The 19460-nt window shown below is 54.0% G+C and overlaps 2 protein-coding genes across 6 annotated transcripts in view; one reads left to right on the top strand and one right to left on the bottom strand.

Annotated features, from left to right (window-relative positions):
* The first annotated feature begins 1031 nt into the window (after positions 1 to 1031).
* On the top strand, positions 1032 to 13899 carry hacd4 (3-hydroxyacyl-CoA dehydratase 4). 2 transcript variants are annotated; one of them, XM_061710469.1, is made up of 7 exons: positions 1032 to 1336; positions 2095 to 2201; positions 2277 to 2404; positions 2760 to 2869; positions 3966 to 4072; positions 6189 to 6290; positions 13214 to 13899. In XM_061710469.1, coding segments are annotated over exons 1-7 (639 nt in total). In that variant the 5' UTR covers positions 1032 to 1334; the 3' UTR covers positions 13297 to 13899. The 2 variants fall into 2 exon arrangements, with proteins under 2 accessions (XP_061566453.1, XP_061566452.1); XM_061710468.1 differs by having other exon boundaries at positions 6170 to 6290.
* Positions 13362 to 19460, bottom strand: part of focad (focadhesin) — a 136894-nt gene continuing 130795 nt past the window's right edge. For all 4 annotated transcript variants that reach the window (XM_061710461.1, XM_061710460.1, XM_061710462.1 and 1 more), the window contains 5 exons: positions 18704 to 18881; positions 17855 to 17952; positions 16476 to 16727; positions 15003 to 15078; positions 13362 to 13689 (listed from right to left, as the gene is read on the bottom strand). In XM_061710461.1, coding sequence (XP_061566445.1) covers positions 13616 to 13689; positions 15003 to 15078; positions 16476 to 16727; positions 17855 to 17952; positions 18704 to 18881 — 678 coding nt within the window. In that variant the 3' untranslated portion in view covers positions 13362 to 13615. The remainder of the gene's footprint in view (positions 13690 to 15002; positions 15079 to 16475; positions 16728 to 17854; positions 17953 to 18703; positions 18882 to 19460) is intronic.

The raw sequence follows: 19460 nt of genomic DNA, 5'->3' as shown, positions 1-19460 counted from the left end.
ACATTTGTGGAAGTCGTTGATAGCGGAATATATTTCTCTGGAAAGAGTGATATCTGGAATTAGTGGTCAGAGGTGCCTTTTTACAGCAACATTTGGCAAAGTGTTGGAGTTCCTGGGAACTGCCTGAAATGTTGGATTCACTGAGGACCTTAGGAATCATTGCTGTGTATGTATTCTGGATCTGCTACATATTTCAAATTATATACTGCACTGGACATGTATCATTTTGAAAACGTATAATAAAAAGAATGTTAAAAAAAAAACCCTTCTTTTAAAAGTAATCCCATACAACCAAAATAAGTGAAGTATATTATTTATGCCTGAATCCAGTAATTGCGTTCTGGACGCCCCCCAGCGGCTTCACGGCTCCTGCTGCAGCCTCCTGCATGCTCCTGCTGCAGCCTCCTGCATGCTCCTGCTGCAGCCTCCTGCATGCTCCTGCTGCAGGCTCCTGCATGCTCCTGCTGCAGCCTCCTGCATGCTCCTGCTGCAGGCTCCTGCATGCTCCTGCAGGCCTGCATGCTCCTTCTGCAGGCTCCTGCATGCTCCTGCAGGCCTGCATGCTCATGCTGCAGCCTCCTGCATGCTCCTGCTGCAGCCTCCTGCATGCTCCTGCTGCAGCCTCCTGCATGCTCCTGCTGCAGCCTCCTGCATGCTCCTGCTGCAGGCTCCTGCATGCTCCTGCTGCAGCCTCCTGCATGCTCCTGCATGCTCTTGCAGGCCTGCATGCTCCGGCTGCAGGCTCCTGCAGCCGGAGCATGCAGGCCTGCATGCTCCTGCATTCTCCTGCTGCATGCTCCTGAATGCTCCTGCAGGCACAAAGGCCCTGGCTGATCCTCACATTCCTGTAGGAGGTGTGTTTCCCATTGTCCTGCTCCTCCTCTCGTCCTCTCGTCCTCTCCTCCTCCTCCTCCTCCTCTCAAAGCAGCCAATCTTTTCATAATTTTCTTCAAGGGGGAGGGACTTCTCGCCGTCTGCTTCACAGTTTTTCCACTTCCTCCTGCAGTGGAGTGACAATTGATGTAAGCAGCCAGAGGAGACGCTAACCCTGAGTGCTGGTGCTGGTGACGGCTGTGAAGCCAGAGGAGACGCTCCTGCGCCCATCCGACTGAGGATCCGGGGACTGAGGAACCGGGGACTGAGGATCCGGGGACTGAGGATCCGGGGACTGCAACGAAGGATCTGGGGACTGCAACAGAGGCAGAGCTTCCTCACGCTCTCCCTGAACCTTAAACTCTCCTCTCTCTCCTCTCATCCCTCTCTCTCTCCTCTCACCCCCCTCTCTCTCCTCTCACCCCTCTCTCCCAGGATCTCGGCAGACGCCTAGCAGGAGAATGTGAGTACTCGCACGCGCTCGCCGGGGTTTTCAGGATGGGTTCAGGAATGAGGGGCTGCTTGTAGACTGAAGTTTCACTGACCGGCCCGGGGCTCGTGGGTGGGATGAAACTGGCCCGGGGCTCGTGGGTGGGATGAAACTGGCCCGGGGCTCGTGGGTGGGATGAAACTGGCCCGGGGCTCGTGGGTGGGATGAAACTGGCCCGGGGCTCGTGGGTGGGGTGGTGCAGATGTGCTGGGCCCAGTCAGACTGCCTGGGGTTACTTCTTTTTTCAGAGTGAGACGTAGAGATGAAAACTTCTGAAATTAAAGGGCTTTACCGTCTTATTGAGACGCACTTCATCCAAGGCCTTTGACGTCTCCTAAAGGAGCACGGATTGAACCATGTGCTTGAGATGATCCACAAATAATGATCATTTCCTGTATCTGAATTGAACACAACCATCTAACGTTCACAACAGCAGAGGAAGAGTAAACTAGCTGCAGACGGCTTCAGTGAGGCTCATCTGAGCCGTTTGCTGTTCATGAGACTCATGTGATGATGGGGACAACAGAGATCTGGGAATATTAGGAATGAAGCATATCTGATCTGTGTGAAGCTGGAAGCTGCAACACATTTCCATGGAGACCAACACGGAGGAGGAGAGAAGGGGGGGCTTGGACATCCATGGTGTTAATGCAGAGGCATGTCACAAACACCTCAGGAAGTTGTGTCATTTGTTTCAGCAGAGCTTAACGGCCCCTCTTGTCGCCCTGCAGGCTCAGCTTCAGGCTCGCCTACATCTTCTGCTATAACCTGCTGCAGTTCTGCGGCCACTCGTGGATCCTGGCCAACACCATCGCCAGGTTCCTCATGTTCGGGAAAGGTAAAGTGACACAACGTAACCTCAGACGTCACAGGTTCTAATCCACACCAGGTTTGACTTCTCCTCCCGTTGCAGACGCTTTGGCCGACACCTTCTACTCGGTGGGCTTCGTCATGAGTCTGTGTCAGCTGCTCTCCATCCTGGAGCTTTTCCACATCGCTGATGGGATTGAGAAGGCCAGGCTCCTCCCTCGCTTCTTCCAGGTCCGTGTCCTCCTTCCCCTCCGACAGATTAGAATAGATTGTCCTTTATTTCTCCCTCTATGGGGAAATTCACTTTGTGCAGCAGCAGCATACACTCAACACACACATGCAGGGAGGGGTAACAAAGTTAAAAATATATAATTACAAAATAGAAACAGTAGATACATTGGAATTAAAAATAAAAAGTAGTGCAGTACGGGAAAGAAAGAAAAACAGTGAAAAAAAGCAGGTAGAATGTGTATGAGGTAGACAGATATTGTACATGTTATTATTATCCATTACTACTGTGAGCAGGCCTGGTTTGACAGATGTCCTTATTATTCCACCCGTCGTGTTTCTGTTTTCTTCCTCTCAGGTTGTAGAGAAGAATGTTCTGCTGATGGTGGTCATCGTGCTGGAGGAGCTCCAAAGTAAACCCGTGGTATGCGTGCAGCTCTTCCTGTGGAACGTTCTGGATCTGTTACGGTGAGGAAACACGCAGCCACGGATCCTACGAGGGTGTTGAAGCACCAAAGGATCTTCTGTCAGAAACATGTGTAACTTGTAATCCAGTAACTTTTCATCCTCAGAGGACATGTGCAGCTTTGTTGATATATTTGTGCTGAAGTCAGGGGATCAGCTGGTGTCTGCATTCATTCCGTCTTCTGTAGGGACTTGGCAGGTGGGGGGTTGTTGCTCTTTTTGAGGACATAGGTTCAAGGTTCACTTTGTCATTCCAAAAGTCCAAGTGGAACAAGATTTTGTTGCCACTGGCTCAAAGCAAGCAATAAAAAAAATGAAAACACTAAAAACTCTAAACACTAAAAGATAAGGAGTGGACACTAGGCTAAAAACTAAAACGCTGGGCCTAATATACTGGGATATTAATATATTATTAATATAATTATAACCCCTAATAGGGGTTCTGGGTGTCTTCTGTCCTCTCGAAGCAACAAAGTAGCACAGAGGAGCGTCCTCTTTGCATGGCAGCTCCATGTTTGTGACAAAGCTCAAGGTTGCCGTAGCAACCCTGTGGATTAAAGAACATAATAGAGCAGAAAGATTGGATTCAGATAAGAATCAGACCAGGGCTTGCAGTGGGAACATTTTAAGGTTCAGTACCTGTCCACCATCACTGTAAACAGGACAGTGGCAGGGACTCGTGACATCTGTCCACAAAGTCTTCAGACCGTATACTTCCCAGAATCCGGTTCTTCTTTGGGTTCCTGCTAGCTTTAGCTTTAGCTCTGGAGGGGGCATCTTCTTGGGGGCGTGGCCTGCACGGCTCTGTTTCATTGGCTGGACAGGGTTTCTCCCCAAGTTCTGGTGCCAGCCTGTGTCACATGTATTTCTGAGGCTCGGAAAGTCCGAGTAAGTTCATCAGCCGCCTCCCCCAGGAGGACGGCAGGCATTAAAACCTTTGTTATTGTGAAAGGTGGACATTACTGACATCTGACTGGAGTCATCTCTCTGCAGGTGACACAGTTAGAGGAAGTGGAAAAGACATTGTAATGATGTCCTCACTGTTGTGACTCTTGTTATGGTTTGGGCAATGATAATAGTGGTGTTTTTGTGATGACAGGTACCCTCATGAGCTGCTCTGTGTTCTGGATCAACCCTCCGTTGCCATGTTGTGGAGCCGCTACTCCCTCTGGATCCCTGTGTACATCATCTCAGCCGCCAGTGAAGGTGACAATCAGCGAGTCAGCCAATCAGCTGTTGGCACGCCACACTCGCCACACTCGCCACACATGCCACTAGGAAACCTGAGGTCATCAGGGAAACAAAACACAATTTAGTTTCTTTGCAGACAGGATGAAGACAGATACTTTCATTTTTAAATTTCAGCCCTAAAACACACAAAAATGTTTGCCGGTGAAGAACGTGTGCAGTTGTATGAGTGGCGGGGCGGTTAGGGCTGCAGTCAGCAGCTATACTCTCCTCTTCCTGCATCAGGTCTTTTTACTGAGCCAGAGTCTGGCTTTGCATCGTTTTCTTTTTTTTTTTTTTTGTCAACAATACATACATCTTTATCGCATAGTTGCTTGTTTCAACACAGTGCTCCAATTTGTTTTTTTCCATTCACAAAACATGTTATAACAGAACACATGAACATGGGGTGTTTTCTATTATAGTAATACAAGAATATAGATACTTAAACAAATCTTGTTTAAAAGAGGTAAAAGAAAAGAAAATTAAACAAAAGCAGGGCGTTTCAGGGAAATATACATTTTCCATTGCTCCCAGATGGTTTTGAATTTAGATTGCTGCAGCCTCATTGAGAAAGTAATTCTTTCCATCACAAATATATCATAAATTATATTATACCATTCATCTATGGATGGGATGTCTGGCTTAAGCCATTTCTTTGTTATTGCTTTTCTTGCAGCTAAGCTCAGTATTCCAAATAAGTGTTTAGTTTAAGAACTTACAGTGGTTGAATGTACAAGCCCAAGGAAGAGTTTGTCCCAATTAAATGCAATGTCCTCCCCTGTGTGAATTTTACGCCAGAATCTGGCTTTGCATCGTTGTCATGGAACCCACAGGGATGTCCCTCATTCATGCATTGGATGTCTCAGACCCGTACAGGACCTGGCATTAGGAAACAGAGCTTGTTTCCTCCAAACATGTCTGGCAGCCTGATTTACCTGAAAGCAGCACACGGGTCCTCCGTGTGATGGTTCATCCTGGATGCCTCTAAGCCCTGAGGCGTCATCATCACCTCTTGAGAAGGTTAAAACCATACCATCTAACATTTCTCTGAGGAGCCATGTGTTCAAACATTAATTGACCTGGTGGAGACCCTATCCAGACTCCTGACCCAGTCATGGATACAGTTCTTGGGCCAAATCATCAATTAATTCAATTCAATTTTATTTATATAGTGTCTATTACAACATAAATTGTCTGTAGGATCTTTCCAGAGATCCAGAACATGATCCCCGAGCAATTATTACATAAACACTGGCAGGTAAAAACTCCCCTAGTGGGGCCTTAAGCCAAACAGTGGCAAGAAAAAACTCCCATTTAGGAGCGAAGAAACCTGGACCAGGACCTGGATCATAAGGGGGGACCCTCCTGCTGAAGGCCAGCTGGACAGAGCAGGACAAGAGAAAACAGACAGAGAGAATGAAGAATGCTGTCTGCAAAGATATAAGTCAAAGTAAATGAGTTTTGGGGTTGTTGATTCCCAACATTGAAGTTTGCTTAGCGGGGGAGCCTGGAGCTACGCTGGCTGAACAACATGGAACCACCACAGGAAATGAGCGGGCAGAGCATGCAGGGTGATAAACAGGAAGTGTGTGAGGAGTGAGTGTTCCAGTCTGGAGTATCTGCCAGAGCTGCTGGTCGCTGCAGGAGACTCTGCACAGACACGCCCTCCACAGACAAGCCCTCTAACGACACGCCCTCCACAGACACATCCTCCACAGACACGCCCTCAACAGACACACCCACTCCAAACACGCGCTGCATTCCTTCAGGGGTTTCTGTCTCCCTCAGGGGGTTCTGTCTCCTTCAGGGGTTTCTGTCTTCTTCAAGGGGGTCTGTCTCCTTCAGGGGTTTCTGTCTCCTTCAGGGGTTTCTGTCTCCCTCAGGGGTTTCTGTCTCCCTCAGGGGTTTCTGTCTCCCTCAGGGGTTTCTGTCTCCCTCAGGGGTTTCTGTCTCCCTCAGGGGTTTCTGTCTCCCTCAGGGGTTTCTGTCTCCTTCAGGGGTTTCTGTCTCCTTCAGGGGTTTCTGTCTCCTTCAGGGGTTTCTGTCTCCTTCAGGGGTTTCTGTCTCCTTCAGGGGTTTCTGTCTCCCTCAGGGGCCACCGTGTACCGGGCCGCGGATTCCGCCCCCCCGGCAGCGTCCCACGTCATCTCCGTCCCTGCGGTCCTGAGGTTCTACTTGCTCGTCCTCCCCCTCGGTAAGGACCAGCGGAACGTTCCACTGTTGCAGTTTCAGGCCACGGAAAATTATGTTCTATGACTCCTGTGATCCTTCCTGCATTGGCCCGGCGGGTAGAGGGGGGGGGGGGGTGGCGGGCTGCCCCATACCTGCCCCCGACCTGCTGCAGACCTGCCCCCTACCTGCTGCAGACCTGCTCCCTACCTGCCCCCTACCTGCTGCAGACCTGCCCCCTACCTGCTGTAGACCTGCCCCCTACCTGCTGCAGACCTGCCACATACCTGCTGCAGACCTGCCCCAGACCTGCTGCAGACCTGCCCCCGACCTGCAGCAGACCTTCCCCATACCTGTCCCCGACCTGCCCCATACCTGCTGCAGACCTGCCCCCTACCTGCTGCAGACCTGCCCCCTACCTGCCCCATACCTGCCCCCTACCTGCTGTAGACCTGCCCCCTACCTGCCCCATACCTGCTGCAGACCTGCCACATACCTGCTGCAGACCTGCCCCAGACCTGCTGCAGACCTGCCCCCGACCTGCAGCAGACCTGCCCCCGACCTGCAGCAGACCTTCCCCATACCTGTCCCCGACCTGCCCCATACCTGCTGCAGACCTGCCCCCTACCTGCTGCAGACCTGCCCCCTACCTGCTGCAGACCTGCCCCCTACCTGCTACAGACCTGCCCCCTACCTGCGCCATACCTGCTGCAGACCTGCCACATACCTGCTGCAGACCTGCCCCAGACCTGCTGCAGACCTGTCCCCTACCTGCCCCTTACCTGCTGCAGACCTGCCCCCTACCTGCCCCATACCTGGCCCCCACCTGCCCCATACTTGCTGCAGACCTGCCCCATACCTGCCCCCTACCTGCTGCAGACCTGCCGCATACCTGCCCCCTACCTGCCGCAGACCTGCCCCCTACCTGCCCCCTACCTGCCCCCTACCTGATGCAGACCTGCCTGCTACCTGCTGCAGACCTGCCCCCTACCAGCTGCAGACCTGCCCCATACCTGCCCTATACCTGCAGCAGACCTTCCCCATACCTGCAGCAGACCTTCCCCATACCTGCCCCCTACCAGCTGCATACCTGCCTCATACCTGCAGCAGACCTTCCCCATACCTGTCCCGACCTGCAGCAGACCTTCCCCATACCTGCAGCAGACCTTCCCCATACCTGCCCCGACCTGCCCCATACCTGCCCCCGACCTGCCCCTTACCTGCAGCAGACCTACCCCCTACCTGCAGCAGACCTACCCCCTACCTGCCCCCGACCTGCTGCAGACCTTCCCCATACCTGCCCTATACCTGCCCCGATCTGCCCCATACCTTCCCCATACCTGCTGCAGACCTGCCCCCGCCCTGCCCCATACCTGCTGCAGACCTGCCCCCGACCTGCTGCAGACCTGCCCCCGACCTGCTGCAGACCTGCCCATACCTGGCCCCTACCTGCTGCAGACCTGCCCATACCTGGCCCCTACCTGCTGCAGACCTGCCCCCGACCTGCCCCATACCTGCCCCTTACCTGCAGCAGACCTTCCCCATACCTGTCCCCGACCTGCCCCATACCTGCTGCAGACCTGCCCCCGACCTGCCCCCGACCTGCCCCCTACCTGCTGCAGACCTGCCCCCGACCTGCTGCACACCTGCCCCCTACCTGCTGCAGACCTGCCCCCTACCTGCCCCCGACCTGCCCCTTACCTGCAGCAGACCTTCCCCATACCTGCAGCAGACCTGCCCCATACCTGTCCTATAGCTGCCCCATACCTGCCCCCTACCTGCAGCAGACCTTCCCCATACCTGCCCCCGACCTGCCCCATACCTGCAGCAGACCTTCCCCATACCTGCAGACCTTCCCCATACCTGCAGCAAACCTTCCCCATACCTGCACCCATACCTGCCCCCGACCTGCCCCATACCTGCCCCTTATCTGCAGACCTTCCCCATACCTGCAGCAGACCTTCCCCATACCTGCCCCCTACCAGCTGCATACCTGCCCCATACCTGCAGCAGACCTTCCCCATACCTGTCCCGACCTGCAGCCGACCTTCCCCATACCTGCCCCTTACCTGCAGCAGACCTTCCCCATACCTGCCTCCGACCTGCAGCAGACCTTCCCCATACCTGCCCTATATACCTGCCCCCGATCTGCCCCATACCTGCCCTATACCTTCCCCATACCTGCTGCAGACCTGCCCCCGCCCTGCCCCATACCTGCTGCAGACCTGCCCCCTACCTGCTGCAGACCTTCCCCATACCTGTCCCCGACCTGCCCCATACCTGCTGCAGACCTGCCCCCTACCTGCTGCAGACCTGCCCCCTACCTGCTACAGACCTGCCCCCTACCTGCGCCATACCTGCTGCAGACCTGCCACATACCTGCTGCAGACCTGCCCCAGACCTGCTGCAGACCTGTCCCCTACCTGCCCCTTACCTGCTGCAGACCTGCCCCCTACCTGCCCCATACCTGGCCCCCACCTGCCCCATACTTGCTGCAGACCTGCCCCATACCTGCCCCATACCTGCCCCCTACCTGCTGCAGACCTGCCGCATACCTGCCCCCTACCTGCCGCAGACCTGCCCCCTACCTGCCCCCTACCTGATGCAGACCTGCCCGCTACCTGCTGCAGACCTGCCCCCTACCAGCTGCAGACTTGCCCCCTACCTGCTGCAGACCTGCCCCCTACCAGCTGCAGACCTGCCCCCTACCTGCCCTATACCTGCAGCAGACCTTCCCCATACCTGCAGCAGACCTTCCCCATACCTGCCCCCGACCTGCCCCATACCTGCAGCAGACTTTCCCCATACCTGCCCCCTACCAGCTGCATACCTGCCTCATACCTGCAGCAGACCTTCCCCATGCCTGTCCCGACCTGCAGCAGACCTTCCCCATACCTGCAGCAGACCTTCCCCATACCTGCCCCGACCTGCCCCATACCTGCCCCCGACCTGCCCCTTACCTGCAGCAGACCTACCCCCTACCTGCAGCAGACCTACCCCCTACCTGCCCCCGACCTGCTGCAGACCTTCCCCATACCTGCCCTATACCTGCCCCGATCTGCCCCATACATGCCCTATACCTTCCCCCTACCTGCTGCAGACCTGCCCCCGCCCTGCCCCATACCTGCTGCAGACCTGCCCCCTACCTGCTGCAGACCTGCCCCCGACCTGCTGCAGACCTGCCCATACCTGGCCCCTACCTGCTGCAGACCTGCCCATACCTGGCCCCTACCTGCTGCAGACCTGCCCCCGACCTGCCCCATACCTGCCCCTTACCTGCAGCAGACCTTCCCCATACCTGTCCCCGACCTGCCCCATACCTGCTGCAGACCTGCCCCCGACCTGCCCCCTACCTGCTGCAGACCTGCCCCCGACCTGCTGCACACCTGCCCCCTACCTGCTGCAGACCTGCCCCCTACCTGCCCCGACCTGCCCCTTACCTGCAGCAGACCTTCCCCATACCTGCAGCAGACCTGCCCCATACCTGTCCTATAGCTGCCCCATACCTGCCCCCTACCTGCAGCAGACCTTCCCCATACCTGCCCCGACCTGCCCCATACCTGCAGCAGACCTTCCCCATACCTGCAGACCTTCCCCATACCTGCAGCAAACCTTCCCCATACCTGCCCCCGACCTGCCCCATACCTGCCCCTTATCTGCAGACCTTCCCCATACCTGCAGCAGACCTTCCCCATACCTGCCCCCTACCAGCTGCATACCTGCCCCATACCTGCAGCAGACCTTCCCCATACCTGTCCCGACCTGCAGCCGACCTTCCCCATACCTGCCCCTTACCTGCAGCAGACCTTCCCCATACCTGCCCCCGACCTGCAGCAGACCTTCCCCATACCTGCCCTATATACCTGCCCCCGATCTGCCCCATACCTGCCCTATACCTTCCCCATACCTGCTGCAGACCTGCCCCCGCCCTGCCCCATACCTGCTGCAGACCTGCCCCCTACCTGCTGCAGACCTGCCCCCGACCTGCTGCACACCTGCCCCCTACCTGCCCCTTACCTGCAGCAGACCTTCCCCATACCTGCAGCAGACCTGCCCCATACCTGTCCTATAGCTGCCCCATACCTGCCCCCTACCTGCAGCAGACCTTCCCCATACCTGCCCCATACCTGCAGCAGACCTTCCCCATACCTGCAGACCTTCCCCATACCTGCAGCAAACCTTCCCCATACCTGCACCAATACCTGCCCCATACCTGCCCCTTATCTGCAGACCTTCCCCATACCTGCCCCCTACCAGCTGCATACCTGCCCCATACCTGCAGCAGACCTTCCCCATACCTGTCCCGACCTGCAGCCGACCTTCCCCATACCTGCCCCTTACCTGCAGCAGACCTTCCCCATACCTGCCCCCGACCTGCAGCAGACCTTCCCCATACCTGCCCTATATACCTGCCCCCGATCTGCCCCATACCTTCCCCATACCTGCTGCAGACCTGCCCCCGCCCTGCCCCATACCTGCTGCAGACCTGCCCCCTACCTGCTGCAGACCTGCCCCCGACCTGCAGCAGACCTTCCCCATACCTGTCCCCGACCTGCTGCAGACCTGCCCCCTACCTGCTGCAGACCTGCCCCCGACCTGCTGCACACCTGCCCCCTATACTGCTGCAGACCTGCCCCCGACCTGCTGCACACCTGCCCCCTACCTGCTGCACACCTGCCCCCTACCTGCCCCCGACCTGCAGCAGACCTGCCCCATACCTGCAGCAGACCTGCCCCTTACCTGCCGCATACTTGTCCCGATCCCAACAGCCACTTGAAGTTTAACATCATTTCGTTAAAACAAATATTTGGAAACCCTAAAGTTAAAACTTGCTTTGCTGAAGCCACACACACACACACACACACACACACACACACACACACACACACACACACACACACACACACACACACACACACACACACACACACACACACGACCTTCCCCATACCTACACCCATACCTGCCCCCTACCAGCTGCATACCTGCCTCATACCTGCAGCAGACCTTCCCCATACCTGCCCCTTACCTGCACCATACCTGCAGCAGACCTGCCCCCGACCTGCCCCATACCTGCCCCCGACCTGCCCCATACCTGTCCCGATCCCAACAGCCACTTGCAGTTTAACATCATTTCGTTAAAACAAATATTTGGAAACCCTAAAGTTAAAACTTGCTTTGCTGAAGCCACACCCACACCCACACACACACCCACCTGCCCCCGACCTGCCCCATACCTGCAGCAGACCTTCCCCATACCTGCAGACCTTCCCCATACCTGCACCATACCTGCACCCTACCTGCCCCCGACCTGCCCCTTACCTGCAGCAGACCTGCCCCATACCTGCCCCGGACCTGCCCCATACCTGCACCCGACCTGCCCCATACCTGCCCCCGACCTTCCCCCTACCTTCCCCATACCTGCCGCATACTTGTCCCGATCCCAACAGCCACTTGCAGTTTAACATCATTTCGTTAAAACAAATATTTGGAAACCCTAAAGTTAAAACTTGCCCCCGACCTGCTGCACACCTGCCCCCTATACTGCTGCAGACCTGCCCCTGACCTGCTGCACACCTGCCCCCTACCTGCTGCAGACCTGCCCCCTACCTGCCCCCGACCTGCAGCAGACCTTCCCCATACCTGCAGCAGACCTGCCCCATACCTGCCGCATACTTGTCCCGATCCCAACAGCCACTTGCAGTTTAACATCATTTCGTTAAAACAAATATTTGGAAACCCTAAAGTTAAAACTTGCTTTGCTGAAGCCACACACACACACACACACCTGCAGCAGACCTTCCCCATACCTACACCCATACCTGCCCCCTACCAGCTGCATACCTGCCCCCTACCAGCTGCATACCTGCCCCATACCTGCAGCAGACCTTCCCCATACCTGCCCCCGACCTGCCCCTTACCTGCAGCAGACCTGCCCCCGACCTGCCCCATACCTGCCCCCGACCTGCCCCCTACCTTCCCCATACCTGCCCCATACTTGTCCCGATCCCAACAGCCACTTGCAGTTTAACATCATTTCGTTAAAACAAATATTTGGAAACCCTAAATTTAAAACTTGCTTTGTTGAAGCCACACCCACACCCACCTGCCCCCGACCTGCCCTATACCTGCCCCCGACCTGCCCCATACCTGCAGCAGACCTGCCCCATACCTGCAGCAGACCTTCCCCATACCTGCCCTATACCTGCAGACCTTCCCCATACCTGCACCCTACCTGCCCCCTACCAGCTGCATACCTGCCCCCTACCAGCTGCATACCTGCCCCATACCTGCAGCAGACCTTCCCCATACCTGCCCCCGACCTGCCCCTTACCTGCAGCAGACCTGCCCCCGACCTGCCCCATACCTGCCCCCGACCTGCCCCCTACCTTCCCCATACCTGCCCCATACTTGTCCCGATCCCAACAGCCACTTGCAGTTTAACATCATTTCGTTAAAACAAATATTTGGAAACCCTAAATTTAAAACTTGCTTTGCTGAAGCCACACCCACACCCACCTGCCCCCGACCTGCCCTATACCTGCCCCCGACCTGCAGCAGACCTGCCCCGGACCTGCCCCATACCTTCCCCCTACCTGCCGCATACTTGTCCCGATCCCAACAGCCACTTGCAGTTTAACATCATTTCGTTAAAACAAATATTTGGAAACCCTAAAGTTAAAACTTGCTTTGCTGAAGCCACACACACACACACACACACACACACACACACACACACACACACACACACACACACACACACACACACACACACACACACACACACACACACACACACACACACACACACACACACACACACACACACACACACACACACACACACACACACACACACACACACACACACACTTTTTAAAAATCTTTTTTCTTTTGTGAACTGTGGGATGAGGAGTTGGTGTCTGTAAGGGAACTGTGTCTCTGCAGGAGCCTCTGTCACCGTCTGGCAGCTGCTGAAGGAGAGACGCCACCATCTGGACAAATGGAACAAGAGGAAGAAGAGGAAGTGACAGCGACAGAGCGCCGACATCTGAGTCTCCTGGAAAAAAGACACGAGGACAACTCCACAAGCCTTTAACTTTGCTTTAATGCCTCTTCTTTCTGATGTCATCCACGTGTTTCATACATAGAAAACACGCCTCTGCAGAAATCACACAACCAATCACGTCTACATTGCAACATTTCCTGTTACACTTGTGATGAAACCAGCTTGGACCGACCACGTCCCTCCCGGACACCTCTGATGGCCGAGGGGACAGACGAGAGTCCACTTCCTCCCAAACCCCGAGGACTTGACTGAGTGTGTTGCTATGGCAACGGGGGGCACTTCTACCAGCCATAGGCTCTGGTCCACACAGCTTTTTTCCTGAACTCGGGGGAGGACTTCAGAGCCAGGAGAGCAGCTGCAACCAGAACAGACCATATTAGTTCATCAAGATCAGACAAATTAGGTGAGTTTTTCTCAGAGAAAGGATGTAAAATCCTCCAAAGTGACATTGCGAGGACGTCCCTACGTCCCCGTGGGAGGAGCCCACCTGCAGCACATAACCAACACTGCTCTTGTTTGGAAGTGTAATAAAAACATAAATAAATAAATCTCTGCTGACCTCTGACCCAGACGTCTGAAAACCAGTCTTGTGCAAGTTCATACTTCTCCTGAACTAGTTCAAAGTTCAGTTCACATGATTTAAAAATGAATAGTTCACGTTCATGTTTCACCATTTTCATTTTGAACCAGTTATAATTCAGTTCATTTCAATATTTTTAGGTGAGAAGTATGAATGAAAACGCCACCCTATCCTAAAACTGTTCACTGTACAATCATGTATTGTTCTAGTGGCTTTTCAACTTTACTGTAAATCTCCAACATTGTAGTCCATTATCAGTGTTTCTACCAGTTGCTGGTAAATCAACCCCCTGAAGGAGCAGCAGTGGGACTAATAATAATAATAATGATGACTGGGGTCGTTTGGGGCTGTTGGGTCTTTCCTGAAGACTTTTTTTGATTGTCAAGGACTTGCAGATATTTTCTCACACTGGACGGATGCTTTAACTCATCATGACGTTTCAAATTTGAAGTTGACGAGGCAGACGCTCAGGCTTGTTTTCTCAGCGTAGGTGGACATAATTTGCACAGAAAGGTTAGATTTCTACCGTCGGACTCTTTGGGAGACGATGTGTACAATTCCTGCAGATAATGATAAGGATCATCATCTACGTCTCGCTGACGCTGCGTCTGCAACGTCTCTCTCTCCACTGTTCATGTAAAGATGCACCGGGCTCGGGCCACCGTTGCCATGGAGCTGGTGCCCGTTGCTATGCTAGTGTGTGCACTGCATTGTGGGTAATGTAGTGTGAAGTCGTCGTCTCGTCGAGTACTTTAAATGTGGTGAAATATATTTCGTAATAATTGGACCTAAACAGTGAAGTTGAAATTTAGATAATCTGAACAGTTCACATTCCAGTTGGTGATCTGCAGAATGAACAAGTTCACGTTCAAGTTCTTTATTTGCAAATGTGTTGCATTCAGTTCAACGTTCTCACAGAAATAAACGTTTTCAATGAACGCTTTCATTTGAACTCGTTCATGCACAACACTGCTGAAAACTGGAGCTCAGGTTTGGACTTTTGGATGACTCCGCTCTTTCGGTGTATGAAGGTCAGAAATAAGGAAGAGTAAAGCTGAAAGCAGAGCCGCTGTGTCTGTGTCTCCCACCTTTGGCCGTGCTGGTGGTGGCGGCGGACAGGTGATGTCCAGGAGCTTCTGTCATGCTGAAGAGCCAGTCTAGGAACTGAGACACAGGTGGCGTTAACGTCCATGCAGCAACAAACATTCACCACATTAACCTACGCAACAATCTGCAGCTCTGCTGGGAACTGTTCTGCAGCTCTGCTGGGAACTGTTCTGCAGCTCTGCTGGGAACTGTTCTGCAGCTCTGCTGGGAACTGTTCTGCAGCTCTGCTGGGAACTGTTCTGCAGCTGCTGGGAACTGTTCTGCAGCTCTGCTGGGAACTGTTCTGCTGGGAACTGTTCTGCAGCTCTGCTGGGAACTGTTCTGCAGCTTTGCTGGGAACTGTTCTGCTGGGAACTGTTCTGCAGCTCTGCTGGGAACTGTTCTGCAGCTCTGCTGGGAACTGTTCTGCAGCTGCTGGGAACTGTTCTGCAGCTCTGCTGGGAACTGTTCTGCAGCTCTGCTGGGAACTGTTCTGCAGCTCTGCTGGGAACTGTTCTGCAGCTGCTGGGAACTGTTCTGCAGCTCTGCTGGGAACTGTTCTGCTGGGAACTGTTCTGCAGCTCTGCTGGGAACTGTTCTGCAGCTCTGCTGGGAACTGTTCTGCTGGGAACTGTTCTGCAGCTCTGCTGGGAACTGTTCTGCAGCTCTGCTGGGAACTGTTCTGCAGCTCTGCTGGGAACTGTTCTGCAGCTGCTGGGAACTGTTCTGCAGCTCTGCTGGGAACTGTTCTGCAGCTCTGCTGGGAACTGTTCTGCAGCTGCTGGGAACTGTTCTGCAGCTCTGCTGGGAACTGTTCTGCAGCTCTGCTGGGAACTGTTCTGCAGCTCTGCTGGGAACTGTTCTGCAGCTCTGCTGGGAACTGTTCTGCAGCTCTGCTGGGAACTGTTCTGCAGCTCTGCTGGGAACTGTTCTGCAGCTCTGCTGGGAACTGTTCTGCAGCTCTGATCCAGAGATCAGGGTCTGTACTGGGGGAACTGGGGCTGCTGGGACTAGGACCCGGTCTGTACTGGGGGAACTGGGGCTGCTGGGAGCAGGACCGGGTCTGTACTGGGGGAACTGGGGCTGCTGGGAGCAGGACCCGGTCTGTACTGGGGGAACTGGGGCTGCTGGGAGCAGGACCGGGTCTGTACTGGGGGAACTGGGGCTGCTGGGAGCAGGACCCGGTCTGTACTGGGGGAACTGGGGCTGCTGGGAGCAGGACCCGGTCTGTACTGGGGGAACTGGGGCTGCTGGGAGCAGGACCGGGTCTGTACTGGGGGAACTGGGGCTGCTGGGAGCAGGACCCGGTCTGTACTGGGGGAACTGGGGCTGCTGGGAGCAGGACCGGGTCTGTACTGGGGGAACTGGGGCTGCTGGGAGCAGGACCCGGTCTGTACTGGGGGAACTGGGGCTGCTGGGAGCAGGACCCGGTCTGTACTGGGGGAACTGGGGCTGCTGGGAGCAGGAACACCAACCTTGTGCGTCTGGCTGCTCCAGGGCTCTTTGTCCAGCAGCAGGGGCAGGCTGTGAGACAATCCCAGCATGCACCGGGACAAGGCGCCCTCCGAGAGCGACTCCTCGCCGTACAGGCTGTGCCCCGCGCTCGGAGGCTTGGAGTCCGGTTGCCACGGAAACCACTGGGCTCTTATGCCGAGGAGGAGGGGCATGAAGTGGTCGCCCCAGGAAACCACAGCGGCGGCGAAAAGCCCGAACAGGAAGTCTGTGGCCTGGAGACAAAACAGCAAACAGAGGTTTAGGTTCATCTGATCAGTTCAACACCAGCAAACGATATTGCTGCACCTCCCTCTCCAGAGCGGCTGCGACCAGCTCAGCCGCAGATGCATGTTGAAACTGCACTGCGTTGTTTTGACATAAACACCAGACATTTCATTAACGCCTCAGGAAACTGAGTCAACTTCTGAAAAAGAGCATCCTCTCGTTTTTATCCTCCCCTTTGTGCTCGTGACATCGGACAGAATCAAACATGTCCACCGCGCTTGCAGGGTTAGATGCTGCCGTTGGATACGGGGCAAAAGCAGACTTTAATGGCCCTTTTCCACTAGCACCTACTCAACTCTACTCATCTCAACTCAGCCTGGTTTCTTTTCCATAACAATCCAGCACCTGGAGCAGAAGTAGGAGGTTGGAGTGAAGCTGCTGTGACGTATTTGATTGTGTATCTAAAGGAAGAAGACAACAACAGTAAAGATGTAGAACCTGGAGGAGATGATAGATGTGCTGCTGGCTTGTGTTCCATATCAAGTTAAAAAATGAGAGTGAGAGAAGATTCAAGTGGCAACACTTTTTTTTTTGTTTGTTTGTTTGGAGCCGTCAGCAGCTATGAAGAGACAGAGCTCCTGGTAGATCTTGTCGTTCCTTATCGCCCATCTAGATCCCTTTTTAATTCTCTCCTCAGCACCAGGTTTATGAACATCTGCACCTCAGGGTTGGATCATGAAACAGACTTTTGTTGACATTGCTGGTTGAATAAAATGAACAACAATCCGTCAGTCTCTTTCTCTGATTTCCTCCTCCTGACTCAGACGTCTGACTCCAACCCCCCGACCAATCTGTGGCCTGTAGTGTGATGATGTCAGATACAGCCGACTCAGCAGCTTAGAACCTCGGCAGAATAGATACAGAAAAGTATTTACTCTGCACGTCAGACCCCTGGTGGGAAAGAACCAAACCGAGGCGAGCGGAATCGGGCTGAGTAGGTACTAGTGGAAAAGCGCCATAACAAAGCCAATGTGGCCGATGCCACGGTGGCGACCTGGAGGAGCCGCCATTCTGAGCAGGGCAAGCGTCACCTCTGGTGTGAGGCTACAACAAACACAGCAGCGCAGACACACACCAGTCTCACGTCTCCGCAGGCGACGGCGGTGGCGCCGTAGGCCACGTTCCGGATGTGTCCCATCAGCTCAAGGAGCCACTCCATCCTCCTGGCCACGCCTGGGGAGAAGAGTGGCCCAGAAACAGTCACACAAACCCGGGCTTTCAGGGAAACCACAACATGGAGGAGCATCATTCACACAATCATGCCCCAGCAACGCTGCCGCCGCCAGGGCTGGACAGGTCTGGGCCTTTAGGGGCCAGAAAAACCATCCAGATATGCAATAACTGATCTGATCTTCATCCAAGTCATGCTGGTGCGCAAGAAAAAGGAAAAAGGATAAATGATAGACTGAAAAACAGGTGCCCATTCCTTAGCGGCTAGCTGAGGGCGGCTCTTTATCTCCACTTTACTGAACCTTCTGCATCCATGGACCGGTTTAACTCCTGAGACGACTAATGTCCAGCCTCTACTGTATTTGACCCGGTCTTTGTACGTTTTGACCGTATAGAAACGTAGTTCTTGCCATTGTAAGAATGAGATGTACATGTACATGCTGGATCTACTGCCCTTACCTTTTAACAACTTGTGCTTTTTGTGATTTTACCTTTTTTCTTATCATTTTATTTCATTTTATTTGTTATTTACTGTTTAATTGTGTCTTACCGCTTTTAATGTTGATGTAAGGGCACTTTGAATGACCTTGTGTTGAAATTTTGCTATACAAATAAACCAGCTGCTTTTGGAGGAGGATCAGATCATTTCACCTTTCAGGGTTCATGTGCGTTTGCTCAGGGTAACAGTGCGGGAAGCATTCCAAACCAAGACACCTTGGACGGCATTCATGCAGCGTTTTTGTGGTAAACGCACCTGTGTAGGGGCTGGTTGCCAGGCGACACTGGTAGAAGGCCTGCAGGAGGAGCCAGCCCACCCTGCGGCCGGGCCAGCCGCGCAGCACCCCGGCGATGACGTCGTTGAGCCCCAGCAGGGGAACCCTCCCCTGAGAGGTCAGGTAGGCCAGGACGAAGCAGGTCTTCTCCATCTGAGCCTGGGGTCAGAGCAGCTGATCTGACACGTGTGTGTGTGTGTGTGTGTGTGTGTGTGTGTGTGTGTGTGTGTACATGTATGTACGCAGGTGGGGGTCCAGCTGTTTTGGGTCACCTGTTCACACACTCAGGCCAGCTGACAGTCTTGCCTGGGCCCCACACAAAATAATCTAAGATGGGTCCCCCTGCGCCCGGATCTCTCCTTCTCCTCCTCCTCTCCTCTCCCTCTGCTCTTCAGGTTTTTATACAAGCTAATGGACGTTAACATTAGAGCTAGCCAGTTAGGTTAAGTTACAAGGTTGGTAAACGTTGGCTGCGCCGTTTCTTACCTTGCTCTACGCTGACTTTATTAATTCCAGCTTCACCGTCACCACCTTTTTTTTAAATATTTGTGTAGAGAATCTCTGAGGCCTATATTTTCTTCTTCTCTTCTTCTCTTCTTTTCTGAGCACCGGACTTGTGCTGACCGGACATTTTGACCATTCTAATGGTTGAATTAAATGATAACATCAAATTTTGATCAGCGGCCAAACCATTTTTGTGTTGGGGGTTCTTGACCACAAGGACAATTAGGAAGAAAA

The sequence above is a fragment of the Cololabis saira genome, chromosome 20, assembly GCF_033807715.1.
Source record: "Cololabis saira isolate AMF1-May2022 chromosome 20, fColSai1.1, whole genome shotgun sequence".
NCBI lineage: Eukaryota > Metazoa > Chordata > Actinopteri > Beloniformes > Belonidae > Cololabis > Cololabis saira.
This window is presented reverse-complemented; position numbering and strand designations above follow the sequence as displayed.

What these genes read in the sequence shown, in the direction of transcription:
- hacd4 (XM_061710468.1), top strand. An exon ending in TCCTCCCTCGCTTCTTCCAG is followed by an intron (nt 2,405 to 2,759) that starts GTCCGTGTCCTC and finishes TCTTCCTCTCAG; the next exon opens with GTTGTAGAGAAGAATGTTCT. An exon ending in CTTGCTCGTCCTCCCCCTCG is followed by an intron (nt 6,291 to 13,213) that starts GTAAGGACCAGC and finishes GTGTCTCTGCAG; the next exon opens with GAGCCTCTGTCACCGTCTGG.